This window comes from Accipiter gentilis, chromosome 8, assembly GCF_929443795.1.
Source record: "Accipiter gentilis chromosome 8, bAccGen1.1, whole genome shotgun sequence".
Lineage (NCBI taxonomy): Eukaryota > Metazoa > Chordata > Aves > Accipitriformes > Accipitridae > Astur > Astur gentilis.
The window spans coordinates 10,400,594-10,421,964 of NC_064887.1; the positions used below are offsets into that span (position 1 = coordinate 10,400,594).

General features: G+C 49.8%; 1 protein-coding gene and 1 long non-coding RNA gene across 2 annotated transcripts; one reads left to right on the forward strand and one right to left on the reverse strand.

Annotated features, from left to right (window-relative positions):
* Positions 1–2,422: 2,422 nt before the first annotated feature.
* Positions 2,423–11,846, reverse strand: LOC126041666 (cytochrome P450 4B1-like). The gene is made up of 12 exons (XM_049807664.1): positions 11,641–11,846; positions 10,597–10,738; positions 9,845–9,889; positions 9,055–9,182; positions 8,498–8,622; positions 8,252–8,403; positions 7,938–8,044; positions 6,937–7,127; positions 5,411–5,544; positions 4,877–4,941; positions 4,079–4,161; positions 2,423–3,361 (listed from the first exon to the last, which is right to left on the reverse strand). The coding sequence occupies exons 1-12, from the start codon at positions 11,824–11,826 to the stop codon at positions 3,193–3,195; spliced, it is 1,527 nt and encodes a 508-aa protein (XP_049663621.1). The 5' UTR covers positions 11,827–11,846; the 3' UTR covers positions 2,423–3,192.
* Positions 11,833–20,184, forward strand: LOC126041667 (uncharacterized). Its single transcript, XR_007506968.1, has 3 exons — positions 11,833–11,921; positions 14,159–14,382; positions 19,672–20,184. It is a non-coding gene; the product is annotated as an uncharacterized LOC126041667 (long non-coding RNA).
* The last annotated feature ends 1,187 nt before the right edge of the window (positions 20,185–21,371 follow it).

Here is a 21,371-nt window from a genome sequence, read left to right on the forward strand (position 1 = left end):
GTGGCTGTTGTAGCCATGGTGATGGAGGGAGAGTCGAGACGGTGCAGAAATGTCACTGACTGGCAGGGAAACATTTGGGGCAAATGCTTGGGCGATTAGATCTGTGTCACTGGGTGCTGCCCGGCTCCTTGTGCTGCTTTTTGCTGCTCTTGAAGCCGTTTAGTGGTGGCTTGGCAGAGGAGGTTATCTCGAACACGTTGCTGTCCAGAAACTGCCAGCATTTGAAGGCAGGGGGGATGTTTGGGTTGCCTGGTTTGACCTGGATAAGCTGAAAATGGAAGAATTTTCTCCTGGTTGCCACTGCATTACAGCTCTGCAATGCATTGGTGCGGCGAGATCTTCCCCCAAAAGCTTTGATTCTTCAAACTGCAAACCTGGGTTAAGCGTGATTCTTAATGAGGAGGAGACTTTAAACTGTTTGGCTCAGGTTACCTCAATTATTATCAGAACTGCCTGGAAAAATGATCCTTTTTTTTTTTTGCATTAAAAAATGACAGTAGCTTCTCCTCTCTTTCCCGAGAGGATTTCCCAGAGTGGTTTCCCCAGGCAAGGTCTCCACTGGAAGTGGTTGGGTTTGGCCATTCGTAAGAGTCAGAAGGACTCTTGGAAACCAAATAAGCAGCCTCGGTCATGGCAGTGAGTAGGGTGATGGCCTTAAAACACAGGGCTGGAAGGCCAAGCAGGGCATTGTACAGAGACAGGGATGGGCAGCAGCTGTGGGTCCTCATCAGATCTAACTTTTCCTGCTCTGCCCTTATCCTCCCATGCCCAAACTGGAAGATGTCGTAGGGACATCTGCAAGTGCCACCTAGTTTCCTTTGCAACCCACCACTAAGGAGACTGGGCTGGGTCTTTGTGGCTAAGCGCTCCCCAAGCTCACTGCTTGGACCGCAAGCCGGAGAGTGGATGACCAGAGCTGCAAGGCGGCTTGCTTGTTCCCAGATGGGTGGCTGAAATGTCTGACAAACAGGGCCAGTAATGAAAAGCTGCATCAAACTGCTGCCCTCCAACGGCCTTGCTGTGCTGGAGCTGGGGAGGAGGACAGCTGGAGTCCCAACATTGAGACCAGCCTGGGTCCAGCAGCGATGCAAGGATGGTGGCATCAGCACCCACACAGCCTACACCCAGTCTCTTCCTGGGCTGAGAAGGGGAGGGAGTGGGGAGAAGAGGAACTTCGACTCCAGCTGCCTTGCAAAATAAATACAAGCTGCACCTTGCTGCTTATTCACAGCATCCCTGTCCCGTTAGGTACCGAGACAGCCAAAACGAAGGTCCGGATCCAGCCCTAGAGGAGTCTTGTTTCTCAAACTGAGGATGCAGCAGGCGGCGGGTACAGGGAGCAGGGGGCTGCAGGGGTTTATTCAGATGGAGAGATGCTCAGATTTGGCTGTCCTGTCTGGCCATCAGCAGAGGTGAGCTGCCCAGACAGATGGACAGGGTTTGGCTATGTTAGTGCCTGCAGTGATGCTGGTGATGCTATCATCTGAAAGCTGGACAAACAGCCTTGTCTCTCACCATGGCATGGCACGCATGCAGCCCTCCATGTCTCAGTTTCTCCTGATGCCTGCTGAATGCCCCGGGGAACTCGGAGCGACAAGCTTTCCCTGTGCTGTGAGTAGTACCACCATCATGCGGGGACCGTGACGGAGCAGTGCCCGCTCTGCTGCCCCGCACAGCTGAGGGTAGGGATGGGGACTGGGATACTCCTGGGGATGGGGACTGGGATACTCCCAGGGATGGGGCCCATCAGCTGCCCTGCTGGGCCTGGCCATGCTCCCTGCCAAGCCCAGGGGGTTTTGCCAGGGACCAGGGAAGGCTCTGGGTTTTTCTGGGTCTCCCACCGCCACCTAGTGATCCATTTCCCACCCCGGACCTGCAGCTCACCCAGGTGGTCCCCCTTGGCCTGGGAGCCCACCTATGGATGGTGCTGGGACCAGGGCCTGCAGCGGGTCCCTGCACCCCCAAAACGAGCCCGACGCCAGGGCCAGCGCTCACCTGCACCCCTTGGGCAGCTCACTCATGTGCTGAGTGGTCAGTTCTCAGCCTCTGCAGAAAAGGGCTTGAGACGGACTCGTGCTCCCTCTTGGGACTTTTTTTTTTGCAAGCTGATTTTGTTCTTGCCACCAGCATTTGGGAGGGCGTGTGGTGATTTCTGTCTTGCTTTGTTTGACCTCAGATCATTTCAGTTGCTTCCTTACCACAGAAATTCCCAGAGGCAGAGGTGAGGGCTTGGTGACCCACGGCACAGGAGGGGTGGAAACAGGCTCCTCAGCCTCAGCAGGGGGCAAACCCGCTGAAACAGCCCTTGTGGCTTGAGAAAACACTTGCAGGGCTGCACCCTTGGGCACAGCCTTGCCTACGGGCTGCTGGGACTCATCCTGTACCCCCCTGGCCCCCCAAATGCAAAGGACGCCAAACCACATTAGAGCAGCAGCTCCACAAGGCTTTATTCTCATTTCAGCGAGGAGGATAAGGCTGATCACACATTGTTTTCGGTGCAGAGAGTGCTTTCTCCAGGTTAGCTGGCGATATGTCTCTGCTCTGGTTCCCTGAGCACCCTCAGCTCAAGGAAGTTCAGTGCCGGGGCAGAAAAACCCACTGGCCTTCATCTCTATAATGGCGGGCACGGTGCCAGCCCCAGAACAGGTTAGGGGAAATAACATGGAGGGTGGTGCGTGGGGATGCAGCGTGGCTGTGGGGAAGATCTCTCCTGCCCTGGTTCACCCAGGCTGGAGGCAGGGAAGGGTTGTTGTGCTCGGGCAGTGGCCAGGCTTTAGACAGCCGTGCGAACCCCGCCGGCGTTGTTCGCTGCCGTGCCTGAGCGGGGAGCTGGCAACGGTGCAAATACACAGGCGGGTGACAGAAGTCCCGGCAGGCAGCGTGCAAGTGCAGGTTGGAGGTGAGGAGGTGAGCGGGACACGGAGGATGCCCGCGGAGGTGCAGGCTGAGTCACAGCCGTGCCGTGAAACCCCCTCGGCAGCGCTGCTCCCCGTGCAAGGAGAAGACCTGGACCTGCTGGGTTCGGTGCGTGTGCGAGGTGGCTCAGCGTGTCCCCCTGAATGGCAGCGAGGGGGGGTGTGTGTGTTAACGTCGGAAAGGTCTGAGGTAAGCCAGGGTGTCCCCCTCTTAAACCTCTGGGTGGAGGGTGGTCCTTGGGAAAGCTCTTGCCCCTTGCTGTGGTACCCCCTGGGATCAGTGAATCTTCTTCAAATGCAGGTGGAACCCGTTCCTGGACTTGAGGATGAGCTGCTGTATCGGTGTGGGAGGCATGGATGGGTTGGGGCAGAGCTCGAAGCGGAGCAAGGTCAAGGCCAGCGCTACCTTTATCTCATTCATGGCAAACTGCTGCCCGATGCAGTTCCTGGGGAGAGGATGACAAATGCCGCAATTGCTGCCTTCATCCCCGACCGCCCCCGAGCTGGGCTCAGCCCATGTGCGAGCTGGGGGACCTCCAGCTGCTGCGAGGATGACGCCACATCTTACCTAGGAATGCCCTGATGCCCCACCAAAATGCACCTAGCTCTGCTGTGGGGTATTGCTGGGTTTTATTAATAACCATTGAAAAAAAGGTATGAGAGAGAGAGAACCAGGGCTTACTTCACTAGAAAGAGCTGCATGGATCCAGCTAAAGACCCAGACACCTCAGAAAGGTTATTTTTGGCTCTGTGTGGAGTATCTATCTCCTCTTGCAAGTTACCGAGACCTCGGTATCCTGCATTTGTGTATGGATACAGCATGGGAGACTTGCACCTAGCTTGGCTTTGAGGTGCACTGAGTATTCACCCTGAAACAAGGGAGCCTGTGTTCCCAATGCAGGCAACAGAAAATGTAAACATCTCCACAAAGCCACAAGAAAAGTGTGTGAAACTCTACCGTGACCACAGAGCTTGGGGTGTGGGAAATGCTCTGGAGCTGATGGAGCACGGTGGAGATCCTGTTACGGAAAGCCTGCCTGAGTTGGCCAAGCCAACTTGGCTTATAGGCATGGAGGGAGGATTAGTTTCAGGAGCTCGGCTCTGAGCTAGGTCTCCCATGCAAGGCAACCTAGGGGGAAGGAGAGAGATGAATGATGTCCCACCTGGATCCAGCGGAGAAAGGCATGAAAGCGTGGGAGTGCCTCTGTGCTGAGTTCTCCGGAGAAAACCTCAGGGGATCATAAACCTGTGGGAAAAACAAAGGCTGTTTGGTCAGTGTTTGGTCTGATATGAGCAGCAGAAGGTTCTTTCCTGGTCCCCAAGGTAGGGCTGGATGTGGCCTCTGCTGCTCGTGGGGGAGCTGCAGCTGACAGGCATCTGTCTACAAAGCCACTAGGTGGATGAGAAGAGGACGTTGGTGGCTGTGTGGACCTTTGTCTTGGAGATATCCAGATGACCCACTACAGCACGCAAGATGCCTGCAGGTGTTTTATCATCCATGGCAGCAACGATCAAGTCAGACTCCCTCCAGCCCAGAAATACTTGATCCTGGGTCTCCAGGATCTGGAGAGAGGCAGCTGTGCACCCTACTTCAGGTTTCCCAGCTATTTCTTTCCTTGAAGCCTCTAAGATATCAGCTTCAAATCACACACTGCCTGGAGGGCTTGGGACTTCTCATACCACGCTGGGACCTAAGTCTATCCAGGGTAGCTGAAAGCAGTCTGAGTATCTCTGTGTCACCATGCATAAAGATAGACTATTCAGCATCCTTTCCCAGCACTTTGTCATGTCCAAAGCCTTTGGGATGTTTGGTAACTTCATTGAACTTTGCATTTAGATATGGATTGTTGGAGTAAGAGGGAAAAAAAACATGGCAGGGAGTCACAGGCTGCCTTGTTCAAGGGGAGTGGATGTCTGGGCTCAGAGATCATCTTCCTCTCCTTGTTATAAAGGTGAAATACCTCAGGGTCCTCCCACACATCCCGGTTCCTGTGAATAGCAAATATGTTCACTCCAACCTGGCAGCCTGTAAAAGAAAAATGGAAAAAAGCTCATGACACCTCAGAGTGAAGACCCAGGAGAGGTGTTTCCCTTCTTGGGCTCTGTAGGGGCTGTTGCAGGAGATCTGGCAGGGATGATGCCCAGCCTATCCAGGCAGGTCACCTCCTGAAACCCTCACATGGAAGAAACAATGGCCTCAGAGCTGGCCCCCATTTTGGTACCAGTGATGAACTTTTACTCTTGGCCAGTAGCAACACTCTGCAAGTCCCCTTTGAGCTCTGTGAACCCCCACAGTGCCCTGGAGCATGTCCTTGGACTCTTTCCAGCCACCTTTCTGGTCTCACTGGGATGGCAAGCTGTGGTGGCTCTGTACAGCCCTTTGGAGAGAAAAGGGAGACTGGAAGCCCCACCAGCCGCCCGTCCCCCAGCAGCTCTAGAAAGGATGCCCCACTTGTCACGGACAGCAGCATGAAAGATGAACAAACTCAACAGACCTGCTGGCAAGCTGCGTCCATCGGGAAATGTGACAGGTTTAGAGAGGTATCGGGACACAGAAGGAACCGGTGGGAATAGGCGCAAGCTCTCTTTGATGCACATTGTGGTGTAAGTCATCTTCCCAAGGTCCTCCCTGAAAGCAAACCGGAGGGTTAGGCTGTGTTTGAGTGACAGCAATGGAGACACCAGCAGCCACAGCCTGTGCTGCACACTGGGTGGACTGGATTGCCATGTCTCCCATCTTCTGTTGGGGTTTCTCCTCCTAGTCCTCCCTTTGCTGCCAGCATTGCTATGTGAAAAGCAAAATGCCCCAGTGCGGATGCAATATGAGGTAGCTGAAGTTTCCTTCTCAGCATCATAGAATCACAGAAGAGTTTGGGTTGGAAGGGACCTTTAAAGGTCGTCTAGTCCGACCCCTCTGTAGTAAGCAGGGACATCTTCGACTAGATCAGGTTGCTCAGAGCCCTGTCCGACCTGACCTTGAATATTGCCAGGGATGGGGCATCTACAACCTCTCTGGGCAACCTGCTCCAGTGTTTCACCACCCTCATTGTAAAAATTTCTTCCTTATATCTAGTCAAAATTTACCCTCTTTTGGTTTACAACCATTACCCCTTGTCCTATCACAACAGGCCCTGCTAAAAAGTTTGTCCACAACTTTCCTATAGGCCCCCTTTAAGTACTGAAAGGCTGCAATAAGGTCTCCCCAGAGCCTTCTCTTCTCCAGGCTGAACAACCCCAACTCTCAGCCCTTCTTCACAGGAGAGGTGTTCCATCCCTCTGACCATTTTTGTGGCCCTTCTCTGGACATGTTCCAACAGGTCCGTGTCCTTCTTATGTTGTGGGCCTCAGATCTGAACACAGTACTCCAAGTGGGGTCTCAGAGGAGCAGAATCACCTCCCTTGACCTGCTGGCCACGATCCTTTTTATGCAGCCCAGGATACGGTTGGCCTTCTGGGCTGTAAGCACACATTGCCAGCTCATATCCAGCTTTTCATCCACCAGTACCCCCAAGTCCCTCTCGGCAGGACTGTTCTCAGTCCCTTCATCCCCCAGCTTGTATTGATACCAGGGGTTGCCCCGACCCAGGTGCAGGACCTTGCACTTGGCTGTTGAACCTCATGAGGTTCACATGGGCCCACTTCTCAAGCTTGTCCAGGTCCCTCTGGATGGCATCCCATCCACCAGGCATGTCAGCCACACCACTCAGATTGGTGATGTCTGCAAACTCGCTGAAGGTGCACTCGATCCCACTGTCCATGTCACTGATGAAGATATTAAACAGTACTGGTCTCAATATGGACCCCTGAGGGACACCACTTGTCACTGATCTCCATGCGGACATTGAGCCACTGACCACTACCCTCTGGATGTGACCATCCAACCAATTCTTCTTCCACTGAACAGTCCACCCATCAAATCTGTATCTCTCAAATTTAGAGAGAAGGATGTTGGGGACTGTCAAAGACCTTAAAGGATAAGTGAAAAGAGTTCAAAGTAAAGGAATAAGAAGTCCTAGCTCACCACTCAATGGTATCTCGGTCTCCCAGGATCCCCTGGATCTCCTCCCTGCACCGTTGCTGGTACTCTGGGTATAATGACAGGCAGTAGAAAAGCCAGGAGATCCCGCTGGCTGTGGTATCATGACCTGCAAACATGAACGTGTCCACCTCGGCACGCAGGTCCTCATCAGATAGCCCAACTCCGTTTGCATCCTAACGAAGAGGAGAGCATATCTTTCTTGAGTGCACATTAATTGGACTTGCTCCTTTGGGTATAAAAAGAACCCTGGATGATGATGAAGAAGGGCCCGGTTTGGTGTCTCTTGTATCTCCCTGTACATCAGGAAGTAAGCCAGTAGAAAATATATCCAATATATGTGAGACCTTCTAATTACCGACTCTGCAGTCAACAGAGCTACATAGTTGGGCTTTGTTGGGATACCCATTCCCAGCCCTTCGGAAGGACACCCTATTTGATCCCCTACCACGGGTCCCTATGTTTTTCAGTAGTTTGAGTTGGACTACTTTTGTTTCAGACTGAGACACAAAAGAAAGCAGTGGCTCCAGAAGGATGGAGTGAGCACAGCATGTGTCTCCTTCCTGAACACCAAAATGGCAGCTTCTGTCCAGAGTATCTGAAGATGTGTGTGAAGGTAAAACTACAGAAGGTAAGAAACCAAATCTCTTAGGAGGACTATAGCCATGGTGGCCTTCTTGTAACCTTTTCAAAGAACCCATTCTTCTCTGGTTTCTGACAGCTCACTTATTTTAAACTATTAATGTGCTTAGTGAAAATGAACAAGGAAGATGAAAGTCTGTCTGAGTTTTGTATGTTCAGTCACTGCATCTCACACATTTGTATTTCATTCCCTTTCCATCCGCCTTTCCCTGGGCTAGGAAATCTGGAGTGGGGAAACTGTTGCCAGCAACTCCAGTCAGGGGTGATGAGCTCCCTGCTGACCCATCCTCGGTGCCAGGCAGGTATGTTCTTTGGCATTTGATATGATTATTTCAAACACTCACCTTGGTACAAAGAAGAATGTCCAGAAAATCCAGGTGTTTCTTCTTCTGGATCTTGTCAAGTTCCTTCTCACTGGAGAGCAACATCTTTCTTTCTTTTATTACCTTATCTGTATAGAAGAATGATCAATCTGTTAGAAGTGTCCTGCCCCTCCAGAGAGCTCGTGTAGTTGTCTGCTTGATCAGCAGCTTGGACTCTGTTGAATGTGTCACCCTCTGGCCAGTGCATGCTGCAAACCCTCTCCAAGCTGCTCCAGATGCAAGTGGGGGAGAAGTTCAGCTAGGAGGCAGGGCTGGTGAGAAAGGGGCAGAAATACCTGTGTGGGCGTGGGCCAGCTTGCAGGCATCCCGAAACTCACGGCCTTTGTGAGTCAAGTCATAGAAGACATCCTTGTAAGAAAAAGTCTGGATTCTATTGCTTATGAGGTAGCTCAGGTCATAAACAGCTCTGATATAATAGTCTGAGTTGCTGGAAGGAGACCAAGGTTAAAGCTCGTGTTAGCAACATGAGTGGGAAAACGGTAGCACTTGCTTTCCCAGAATTTGAAAGCTTAGGCACTGACCTCTGAGTCTGACAGTTGGTATTACAACTGAAGGCGCATTTCATGATGCTGTCTAGCGTCATCAAGCTGATGTCTTGAAAGAGCTCCACTGACTTCTTCTCTGTGTTCTTCTTTTCCCATTTATCCTAGTGATGGAAACAGGGGTAAGGAGGTGCAGACTACCATCTACGATCAGGTCATATTTTCCTGTCCCTCTTCCCAGATCCACACCGCTAATTAGTTTCTTTTCTGCAAGCAGATGCCCTAGTTCACTATATATTCCGTGAATCTAATCAACTCTTCTGTGCATTTCTTTTTCCAGGTTTACCATTACTGGGCTAGGGAAGGATATTCTAGCAGTGATTGATTTTACTGGAAAGCAGGTAGAAGAGAGAATAAGTGGAATGGCCAGAGGAATGTGAGCAGAGCAATTTCAGAACTTCAAAACTACCCAAAAAGTTCAATGAAATTCTAGGAACCATCTAAGTCCAATCTCTTTCCCTCAGTCATTCCCAGACCTGATTATTTTTGCCAGTGCACAGCTGAAAGGTAAAAGTAGCAGGGGTGGTGATTCTTACCAGCATCACTTTGACCGATTCTGACATCAGGGCCACATAAGATTTCAGCACATCGTAATGAAAGGCCGGTGTGAGCAACTTCCGATGCTGGAACCATTTGGTTCCACCCAAGTTCAGCAGTCCCTGCCCTGGAGACAAAACCAGAAAAGGCGCAGTTGGCTCCTCCAGACTCTGATCCCGGCTCTGACAGCCTTACTACTGCTTTTGGTCAAGCGCAGACTAATATGCAGGATCTGGTGGAGCCTTTTCTCCAGTCTCTCTGAGGCCGTTCGCAGCAGTGGTACTTGGATGGAGGAGAAGCGTGCCCACGTGTCCTTCACTGCAACCAGCTGTGCACACCTAATCTACCCTGAAACCATACCCCTGATGGCAGAGGCACAGGACTTGCTCTCTCAGATGGGTTTTTCTGCCCCAAATGAAATACTTGGGTGCCTTTTGCAGCACACGCTGACAGTTGTTAGCAGGACCCTGGAGGGCTACCTCAAAGATGCTTGCAAACCATGAACCTCCCTGTCCTTGGTGTGTCTCACCCCAGTTATCCACGGTAGCATTCAGTCCCTGAGCAAACGGAAGGTTGCTTTGTCAAGGCCAGGGTGTGTGATCCAAGGCAAAGCCACCTGATGTGCTCCACGACTAGGTGGACATCACTGGTACTAATGCTCAGACTCAAACAAACTCTAATTTGCAAGCCCTGGTTTTAGAATGGAAGAAAGCAAATAACGGAAGACAAAAGAGAAGCCGCTGAAACATGCAATACAGCTGAAAGGGATAATGGAAGAGAATGACTTACCGATCCAGGGAACTAGGAATTTGTAGGGTACATCAGACTTGCTATCTGTAAAACAAAGTAGATACCAGAACAGTATGAATGGCTAATGAATTCAACATAACAAAAAAGAAAATTCAAAATAAATTGACATTAGAGTTCATCCTCTAAATCACAATGTGGAATTAATCTAATTTCAATATGAAAAATACTCTAACACTAGAGGTGGAGTTTAAAAGCAGTCTTCTACATGTATGACCTTAGTGGACTTGAGAAAACCAGAGAAAGGTATAATGAAAATTGCGTGTGGAAAAGAAATGGCCATGGCAAATCTCAAAGTTGAGATCAACGGGTGGAAGTTACAGAGATGCCCATGTACGTACCACTCACAGGCATCACGCTCCACAGAAAGGAGCAGAGGAGAAGACTAGAGATGTCTTCTGAGACCCATTGCCATGCCAACTCACCCACATCACTGGGTTTACTGGCAAACACAGATGGTGGTGGTGGTAGATGCCATAGAAGACAGCAAGACCACTGATAATGGAGACAGTGGACTGGGAGGAACAGGCACATGGTCACCGTTTTGCATGAGAATAGAAACTGCTCCGTGAAACCTGGAGCAGGCTGGGAGTCTTCGAAGGGGAGCAAAGGAGGAATTGCAATAGCTGTGAAAAAAGCTGGCAGAGGGGATGACTCCAGGCAAGTTTCCCATGATTCTCGCCGTAGGGAAGTGTCAGGTACATGACTTCCCCAAACCAGATGTAGACACTTACCTGTTTGGCCAAATATGCTTTTGGCATATTCAGGATGGTGGATTACTAGAGAAGGCAGGACTGGTCCAAGCCATCTGGGAAAGGCATAGGGGTATTCTTCTCCCCATGACACGATCTGATTTAATATTTTAGTGGTATTTAACTGCAACGACAGTTAAGCAGGGACTGAATTCAGGCAGAAAAAGAAGGACGTGCTGGGGACAGCAGAGGCTAAACTTGCTGTCTCGTGGAAAGCACATGCAAGACGTCTTCTCCTGGGAAATGGGGAGAGAGTGGGTGGACTTGTCACAGGGAAGCTTTCTGTGTTGCAGGTGGAGGAGATGCTGGGCATGGCAAAGGGACCATGCAGAGGTGGCAAACCTGCCTGAGCCACCGAGTCCCTGCAGCACAAGGCAGCTCCATGGAGAGTCCCTAGCTGGCGCCTGGCTGCAGTTGAGCTGTGTTAGGACAGCCTGGGCTCGGAGCAGCTTGGTGTCATGCTTGGGAGCTACTGGTGGCATGGGCAATGCCAGGATGCCCAGTGAACAGGCCAGGGAGACCAAGGCTGTTGTTACAGCCCTGTTCTCCAAATTCAGCAGCGCAAGGTGGGCATGCAACATGAAAGCAAAAACATTTGCACTGTAGAAGGATGAAAATGCTTGCGATAAAATGCCCTGCTTTTGTGGTCGTGTCTTCTTAACTGAATGTAGGGGGAGAGACTCTTATTGGTAGAAGGTTTAATGCAGAAGAGAGACATTTTATGGTTGCTCATATTTAATAATTTCATGAAAGTCCCAGAAATCACCTAACGCCATCTTTAAGCACATGATCCCAAACAACATGGCTCTGTTTTTTATCAAAATGGTGTCCATCTCATACCCAGGCACCCTTTCTGCCTGCCCTACGAAAGTCTTGGCACTCCCTGTGCGAAGAGGTCCTCTCCTGTAGGAAGGAACACTAGCAGGGGACATGCACAGCCCACCCGGTGCCCCCTCACATCCTGACTGATATCTTCCACAGTTGTTGGGACAAACCCACCCTGACTGAGCCCAGCTACCTCCTTACCAGGTGATTGTGGCCATAGAGCCAGTGTTTCGGGGGACCAGGGAATGCCTCCAGAGCCTTGATGAGTTTCTTCCTCCTCTTGTAGAACTGGGCCACCTTCAGCAGCACGAAGATGACACCAAGCACCACAGAGAGCTGCAAAATGACAGCAGAAGGTCTGGCTATGTTGTCCAGCAGAGATGCCATGCTGGCCCTGTGCCTGAGATGCCTGACACTGCCTTGTCCTGCCTGCTCCTCTTCTGCTCCTCCCACGCTCGTGCCTGATGGGGAGCTAGTTGCAGGTAAAAATCCTCTCTCTCCTGCTCTGCTGGAGCTAAGCCTGGTGAAGCACTGCTGACAGCAATTTATAGCAGCAGGAACATCACGGTAATCAATGCGTCAGCTTGGCCAGCAGCCCGATTGCCTACTACTCCCACTCACCCTTTGACCTGCTTCCAGCAACCTGTGGATGGAAGCGGCTTGTTAACAAACAACCTGTACATATTTCCCACTGTCTCTGAAGTCCCGTACGTTCCAGCAGCGAGTGAAAACAGTCAGTCATCCATGCCCACGTGGACGAAGCCATAGGAGGCAGTAGGTGAGAGGTAGCCAGGCTCGGGCTCTAGCTGAGCTCCGGGCTGTCCTCAGCCAGTTCAGGGCTGGAAGCTGTTCATCCACCCATGTGAAGTGAGGAGCAAGTGGGCCACCTCCGCCCAACACACGGGTTGGACAGATGCAGCTGCCTTCAGCTGTAAAAGCAGTGCTCTGAGGGACTGCAGCATCCAAGAGGTCCTGCCGTAGACAAGCCAGGAGACAAAACTGCTGCCCAGAATTGCTGTGGTCAATAGATAAGTCAAGGAGAGGGAGCGCAGCAGAGCAGTAAAATGAGCTGCAGCAAGATTGAGGGCATGTCTAAGCTGATAGGGAGGCGTGATGGTAAGGTCATGTTCTCTCTGCAGTCCTGGCGATTCCTCCTTCCCCTGTCTACACGGCATCTCACCATCCTCCCCCAAAAAGCTCCACCTTACCGCATTTACCTCTCCAATGCAGTGCTTGGTTGGGCCCCAGGTAGGATCCCTTCTAGCAATCGCTGAGCAGATCCTGCCGGTTACCTGGGCTCACGTGCCGTAGGTGCAGAAGCCTGGAATGGCTTGGAGGGAATTGCAGGGTTGGTGGAGGACTTGGGCTGGAAGCCTGCCACGTGTGAGTGACTTCCAGGCTAATCCGAAGAGGAGGATCCCTAGATGGGCTGAAAGCATTTCTCATTTGGATGTTGGGATATTATGAGGATCAGATGGGTCATCAGCTGCTGAACCTGGCAGTCTGATGGGCTACTACACAGGGACTGCTGAATTTTGTGGGTGTTTCTCTTCAATTTAACATGTCTCCGAGACGAGGGTCTTCTGATGTTTGGCCACTTTAGGTTTTAGTCTAAATTACACCATGGCCAATTGAAACCCACATTTTCTGCTAACAGAGTCATTTTACTGAAAAACCCTACTGTTTATCTGGTATTCATTGCTGACATGTATGCTTTTTATAGCAACAGAGACACGGAGTTTGTTGGCTGAAGTGAATCTGCACAAGCCCAATGAAAATATTTAAACTTTTTAGACAGAAAGAATGTATGAAAAAATCTTACAAGACCCACTCTCTGGGAATTACCTGACTCCACAAAAATGTCTGCAAGTTAGTGAAGTGAGTAACTTTTCCCTCAGGTGGCTTGTGGCCTATTAATTAATGATTGCAAAGATGAAGCCCTAGGTATGATTTATATTTGAGTCTCAGGGAGGTGTGAAACGGCTGCTACAAACGCATGCAAGGGATTGTCGATATATGGCTCATCTGTTGTTATATGTTGCTCGTAGCGAACAGGCTGAAGGTCACGGTGTATGCCAGTTCGGGTGTAGCATGGGGAGGTGCCCAGCTGTGAAAGCTGGACTTACCCTGTCCTCTTCGAGACAAAAATCAACAGACGGCAGAAATGCTTCGATGTGGTGCACGGCACTCCTCAGGAAGAAGCGTTGTTAAAGCAACTCCCTTTTCACCTGAAATTTTCACACGCAACTTCTCTGAGCTTTCAACCCCTCTTGGGAGGTCACAGTGTAAAGCCCCCTAACTGAGGGCACAAAAGGCACTGGGCATGTCAGCTGGCTAACAGCCGGCTCCTACCCTGTGTGTCCAGATGCCTGCTAAAGTTTGGGCTGAAGATGGGGTCTGTCCATTGCTTCTGCATGCTGGTAGTAGAAGACTGCTCTAGAAACACACTTTTCTCTTGAAAGACACCAACTCTGTGATCTACTCTTTGTCTGTTCCTGGGCTGCAAATACACTTTTTCTAGTCTGCCCATGTTGTTTCTAACACTAAGTTTCTTCCGCATTTCCCTAGAAATAGTGATTGCATAAGTTCCTCAGCTGGGATAAGGTGACCCAGTCAAAACTACAGCTGTCTGCATGGCACCGGGCTTTTGTTAGCATGGCAGGAAGATGCATTGGAAAGGGACAATGGTGACAGCTGAAAATCTCTTATATCTCCCCAGACTTGAGTGCTTTGGCTGCTCGAGCCTTGTCCTAGCACATTCCTTCAGCTCCCCGGTGTGACTGTCCCCTGAACCGGACCCCTGTAACTTACATGAAGATGGTGTCTCTGGTTCTTCAGACTGGGAAGAAGAGGAAGGAGAAGTTATATTCTCTGGCTGCCATTTGTCGTCCTGCTTTCTCCCCATCAATTGTTGACATGCTGCATCCTTTGAGCCGGAGCCTGGTAAGTCATTACAGCCGCATCCGTCAACAATTTTAAAATTTAAAGAACACGGTGTCTCTGCTTGCGTTGCCTTGGAGAACGTCCCTGAAAGGCACTGCACAGCGTTAGCTTTTCACACAGTTGGCCATCTTCATGAAACTAAGTGTATCTCGTTATGCCGAGCCAGCTGGATCTGTGTGAAAGTTCAGAGGAGAGATAAAGATTGTTCTTTAGGAGGCAGAAGGCTGCAGTCTGTCAGGTTAGGCATTTCTTAGGGAAGGCTTTGGCTGTAGCCCAAAGCAAGAGGGACCCAATCTGCCATGACAACTTCACACTCCTGAGCAGGAGCACCTGAATCCAGGGACATCACGGCTATGGAAGGTGTAGGAGACACATCTAGTACCTCTAGCTCTTCCTATGATCCTCCTCCTGTCCTGCAGCACTGTGATTAATGGGCTTCCCATCAGGAGAGGAGGCAGTGCAGGCTGGTTGGCTGGTTGGCCAGCTGGCTGGGGAGTGTGTGGGTTGCAGTTGGTCAGGAGGCTCCTGCTGATGCTTCTTGCCTACCTGAGGAGGAGGAGGAGGAGGATGAACATGTGGCACAAGGAGCCACTTTTGGGCCGTCTGAGCCAGATCTATGGTTCTGCAAGCTGCCTTCAAAATGTGGCCTGACCTAAATAGCCAGGGAGGTGAAGGGTGTGAGGAGACCAATGTTACCATGGGCTTTCTCTTGTTATCAGATGAGGTCACAGAGAGAGTTTGGACAGATCTGCCTCGATGCTTGGGATTAACCTTGAAGTCAGGTTTGAGTGGTGTATGCTACAAGAGACCCCATTCCCCATCTCCAACGCATCATGGACTCTGCCCCAGAGCTGTCCTTCCTCCAGGATTTTTTTCCTCTCAACCAGCTCTAGAATGGCCTCTAGGCTCTTTCAGAGACCCCCCTCTAGGAAACAGCCCACAAAAAGCTAGCCTTTTATCTGGCCTTGCCTCTGACTATGGAGGGAGGAGAAGGGGAGCTCCATGGGGCTGAGGACATTGGAAGGTGGGATTACTACTGTGGGTCCCTCATGTGAAGACCTGCAGCACGCTCATAAATCCAGCAATGTCATGTGGTTGGGTGCCTTTCAAGGTCCACGTAAGGAAAACAGGGAGAGTTGGGGTTTGAGCCTTTGGTCAGCGCCAGTGGAGCTGTTTTGGGGTGTTCTGTGGCACCCTTCAACAATCACTTACAAAATAACGCAGAAATCCCCCAAGATCCACAGGTGGAGGGGCCAGACTGGTGGAGTTGCTGACATGGCCTCAGATGAAACTTTTACAACAACATAGAAATTCTCACTGGTGACAAAGTCCCGGAACAATGGGTTTGACAATAGGTTACAGAACAGGGTGGATTTTTACCCATCTGGCTCCCTGATAGTTATTTAATAACCAGTAACAACTGTCAAGCATGGAGCCAAGGGGATATGGGTTGTCTTGAAGGTCAAGTGAGATGTCAAGCATTGAGCTGATAGGGAGGGAACATAGGGGACAGAGTGGCTAAACCCATATTTTGGGGGATTTGGAACAAGAATGTGAGCTTGGGTGATGGCAAAAGAGGGTGCCTGATCCAGACTCTGCATTTTCTGTTTCACTGGTGGAGGGGAGAAAAATGCCTTTCTCACGTATTTCACAGATTTCATGGTAAGAGGGGCCATGAACATTTGGTCTGACACTCTTTAGCACAGCCTGGGGAAGATAACTCAGGGATTTTTGCAGGAGAAGAAACCATGGAAGTTAAAAAGGGAAAGTGAAGTGTCCACAGATCTGCAAGTGGAGAAAAGTGAAAGGGAACAGCACTGGTCTGGTCATTGTAAGGGATTGGGACAAAGCCAGAAACAGTCTGCTTAGCACAAGGAGAGGTGTCCCAGCTGAAGTACGGAGCCTCCGAAAGAAGATCTCAGCATGACAAAGCAGCTACAAGAGACTCCTGATAGCCAGAGAGGTCTGGGCAGGTTGGCAGGGTGCACAGGGGCTCGGTTCGACCTCCTGGACATCTGGGGCTGGCAAAACTACAGCTGTGTGTTAAAGGGCATTCGAAGGTTGTCAAATATTTGCAAAGAGCCTCTGCACAGTTGGCTCGATGCTGTGGATGTCCACGTGATGGCAGTGTATGCCATGACAGGTCAGGCCATAAATGTAAAAAAAAAAAAAAAAAAAAAAAAAAAAGTTACACTGAAGAATTCCCATCGTATCACAGCCACCGACGCATCAGGCTGCGGAAGTTGCTTTCAGGGTGTTGGGTGTCTCTTCACTTAATTTAGACACCTAAACAGAAGAAGGAGTGGATCTTCCTCTCTGCCTTAACTCATACCGTTGGCATTCATTGCAGAAGAACTGGTTTACCGAGCAGGTGAAATTTAGGTGGCAAATTGGTACTTTGCCCCAGAATGTGAACTTGCAGCAGCCGCTTTCCTGCCTGTGCCTGTGTTTATTCAGATAGGAAGAAGAGTCCAGGTCCATCTGTCCCTGTGTGTTCCTGCCGTGCTTGGTGCTGACAGATGAAATGTAGCTGTAATGACAAAAAAAAAAAAAAAAAGTTTCAAGCTTCCAAACACATGATATATGAGGAAATCATGGCAAGAGCCCAGCAAGTGTTGCAGAGTAATGTGAGCTGCCTGGATCCCATCTGACCACACATGTCTTGAGGATGAATTTATATCTGGAAGCATTTAATACAGCTGTCTTACAAATATGTTGCAATACTCATTTAATTTACAGGCTGCTTCCAGTGTGAAATCCCAGTGGGGTTTAGATGGAAATTGCTGGTACCATCTGATAATGGGTTTGCCTGGAGAGCAGCGTGGGTCCTGGGCAGGGACCGCATCCCCCAGCAGCGCGAGCAACCTGCTCTCGCCGCTGGTTCTGCTGCTCCCGTCGTGCTTGGCAGAGTGCGAGAAAGTACCACCACCAGCCAGCGATGGACGGGTACCCTTTGTGTGACCAGGATGGGGCTGCACAGCTATAACAACAATCTGTGGGGAAAGGAATAACTGCGGGAGTAGATGGCATCATCTGAAAGACCAAGCTGTAGAAAAGAGAAAAATCCAAGATCTTTTTAACTGAAACAAAGACTTACGCTGTTGCATCCCGCATAGCCCCTCTCACAAGTTCTTGTCAAATTAGTTATCTGAAGGTCTGAATCAGGCTGTCCGAGGTCAGCTCATCATCTTTGCAATTACCCTTTTTGTAGAAAGTAGGGAAGGATTAAAGAATGAGGCAACCTCTCCGCATCTAGTCACTGACTGTCTTTCTTGCTCTGAGTTATACATCCCATGTGACCAGGCCTTTTTATTACTACCATGTCTCTAATGGCTAGGAGAAGAAAGGTACCTGGAGGGAGGCGGTCTCAGAAATTACATTCTGGAAAAGTCCGGCTCACTCTGGCACTGGGACACAGTTGCCCCAGCAGCTCTGTTGCAGCCTCAGCCCAGCTCTCCAGTTCAGAAGCAGAGCAGCCATGGAAGGTGGGGGATGCAGGACACGGGATGAGGCAGGATGTGGGATGCAGGGTGCAGGATATGAGATACGGAATGTGGGACGCAAGAAGTGGGATGTGGGGTGATGCAGGATGCGGGATGTGGGGTGCAGGATGCAGGATATGGGATACGGGACATGGGGTGCAGGATGTGGGATGCAGGACACAGGCTGGCTGGCCTGGCATACGGTGCTGGCCCATGTGGCTTGGGGAGCCTGGGAGCTGGGCTGCCATGCATGATGTTATTTAGAAGAGTATGACTCTAGCTCCTGGCGTCCGAGGGTGTTAGCACCAAGGAGACCTTAGTGTGCAGATCTGATGCTGGGTTTGGGTATGTGACTGCAGGGGGAACCCAACTCCACTCCCTTCCCGCGCCAAGAAGCCACAAGCACAACACAGAGAGGAGGATGGGAATGCTGCAGAGCACCTTTCTTTTTCCTCTTCAGACATGAAGAGGCAGATTTTAGCAAATCCTAGAAGTCCCGGGGCAAGCAATGACTGAACAGGGTGAAGGCCGGAGCAGTCTGGCTTTTCTGTCCCAGGGCCAGGAACATTGACGTGTTGGACAATCTAGCTGGGAAAGCAGCAGTGCAACTTTTCCTCTACCCCTGATTCAGGCCACTCCCAAAAACCAGACCAGAGGTACCCTGCTGTGTCCCCTCCCAGGTTCTTGTGCCCCCCCAGGCTCCTTGCCAGCAGGGCAGCATGAGAAGTTGAAAAGTCCTTGACTCAGTGTAAGCACCGGTCAGCAACAACTAAAACATCAGTGTATTATCAATATTACTCTCTTCCTAAATCCAAACCAGAGCACTGTACCAGCTACTAGGAAGGAAATTAACCCTATCTCAGCCGAAACCAGGACACCCATATTCACTGCCTTCTTTGGGCATTTAGATTATGCAGCAAAAATGGTGACCTGCTCTTGAAACCTCTGAAAATGCAGATTCCCCGGGCAACCTATGTCAGGGCTTAAGAAACCCCAGGGAGTGCCTTATGCTATGTAATCTGTATCTACCCAAATGCAATTTGGCAACTGCCATTTATTTACGTGAGGACTGTTATGCCAAGTTCCCCTAGTTTGATTCCTGTTTATGTGCTCCCTTTCAGTGGGTACACCGTGATTTCAGCCTTGTGCTCTTGTTCATCGGATGTTCTTGCTTTAATCTTTCACATTTGCATGCCAAGGTTCATCCCCTCCTTTTTAGACAGTGCTTTTTTCAAATCTTACCTTTAAAAGAAAATTGACCCCAATACAGAGATGTATGTCATTTGCTTCTAGTGACTTCAGCTATTTTGATTAAAAATTTTCTCATTTTACACTTTATAATATGTAGGTGAGGTACATTTTGGAGTAAATGCAGTTGCCTTTATACTTCTATCTCCAAACAGGGTTGAAGGACACTGTCTCATTTCATCTAGTGAAAGGAGATGCAAGCGAAAAATTTTTGAGAAATATTTGTATTTATGCATGCAAGTATGATGTTTGCTTTGATTACAACAACAGGATATTATTGATTCGTACTACTTTTGTCAGCCTCTATATCTACAAAATACCTTTTGGAGAGATTGCTGCCTATTCAGCGGTCTCTGCCCTAGGTTTTGTGCAACGGCTGTGCCCGCTCTTGTGCTTTGTGCTTGTGCTCGTGGACTCGCATCCCATTCACTTCAGCATTTTTTTCAATTTATCAAGATAATTTTGTATCCTAACACCACCTTCCAAAGAGCTTGCGGCGTCTCGTGGGTTTATAACGTTTTACATTTTAATAAGCATCCTCTGTCTCTCTCTGTTGCAGGGATATCTCTGATTTCAACTCGAGAGCTGCACCTCGCGTCTGAAGAGGGGACAGGCAGCTGGAGCGTGCGGGCGTTCGCCCGGGCTGCCCCAGCGCAGGGGCTGCAGCCGCAGCGAGCGTCCCCTGCAAAGCAGGTGCCGTACCGTCGTGCCGGCGTTCCCACTTCTTTGAGAGGAGCTGGCTCAGGCCAAAATAAATTGGATTAACTCAGAAGCGAAAATAAGGCGAACTGGGATCCGGTTTTCCTGGCACAGGCGGAAAGCCAACATTGCTGAAGAGCAGGGAATAGAGATGGAAAAGCACATGGAAAAGCACGTTTACTGAGAAATCTTATTTTCATTTTACTTTCTAGAGTCCTGATCCTTATGTATATAAATGAGGGCAACCGCTAAAACTGTGTGCTGATTGAGCTGCCATTTGACAAGGACTGCCTTCACACAAAAGCTTAAATGTATTTTCAAAATATATCTTTCTCATTATACATTCAAATTTGTCCTTTTGGTCGAATTCATTACAAAGGAAGGGAGTAGCATCATCATTCAGATTCTAATATGGGGTTCAACAAGTTTCTGATTTTTTTCTGAAGGAAATATTTTTCTTCCTGGGAGAGTTTACCTCTGAAAGGTCCTGGTTTTCAAAGGAACAAGAAATTTGAAAAGAGAAATGGCACTTGGATCTCTTCTGCTTTTGAGCCCAGAAAATAATAATTGGATTAGACTGTAGTCTGGCCTGATGCTTGTTTTTTTCATATGCTTTTTTTGCCAGACAGTATGGTGTATAAAATAATCTGCCGTATACTGAAGTCCCTGCTCACCCACCCAGACCAGCTCAGGGAAGTGGGGTAATCCCGATGGCTGAGGCTGGCCCCTGAGCTCCTCACTTTCCTAAGCTCCATTCATGCTCTTCCGTGAGAACCTGCTGCAATCTTTTTTTTTTTTTAATAATCATTTATTTAAAAATTATTCTTTTTTTTACATTATCAATTCAATATCACAGATTTTCATGTCTTTTGCCTAAAAAATAGCAGGTCTTCCTGCAAAGCCTTTCTAGGCAGCAGTAGTGCTCTCAAGAAGCAGGATGGACTCGTGACGGTGCATGCAGGAGGGACGAGGCTGGGGGAGGCTTCCAGCACTGCCGACGGCTCCTGGCGCTGAGGATCCATGAACTGCCTTTTCTGGCAGATGCTCTCCGGCTGCTTTCTCAAGGTGATGATGCCAGCGAAAGGTTGTCCTCTCACCTAGCTGGCTTGAGCTCTGCACAGCCCTGCACATCAAACTTAGGCGCCGAATCCAGATATCTGGTGCCGCTAAGCCTTTCTTTAACTTTAAATCCTCTGTCCTTTGCAAGCTCGGAGTGTGAATTTTAAATTGCACTTGTGATTTGCTCCTGTTCTCACTGGTGAGATGTCTGTGCGTTTCCATGGCCCTGCCAAATATTTCCCGTGGGTACATTTTCCGTGGCCATAAGGAGCAAAGGAGTTTCTGGTGGGTCACAGTGCAGGGTCAGCTGCATTTGCAGCCAGTTTTGTTCATTCAGTCTCTGGCTGTGGTGGTCTGATCACAAACTGCTTCAGGTCTCAGCACAGAAGAAGAGAGGAAAGGGGCTTGACTGGCACCTCGTCTTTCCTGGAGGTTCGGTACTGTCTCAGCTCACTGGGTGGCAATCTATAGCTCAGGTCTCACCTGAAATGGGAAGCTAAG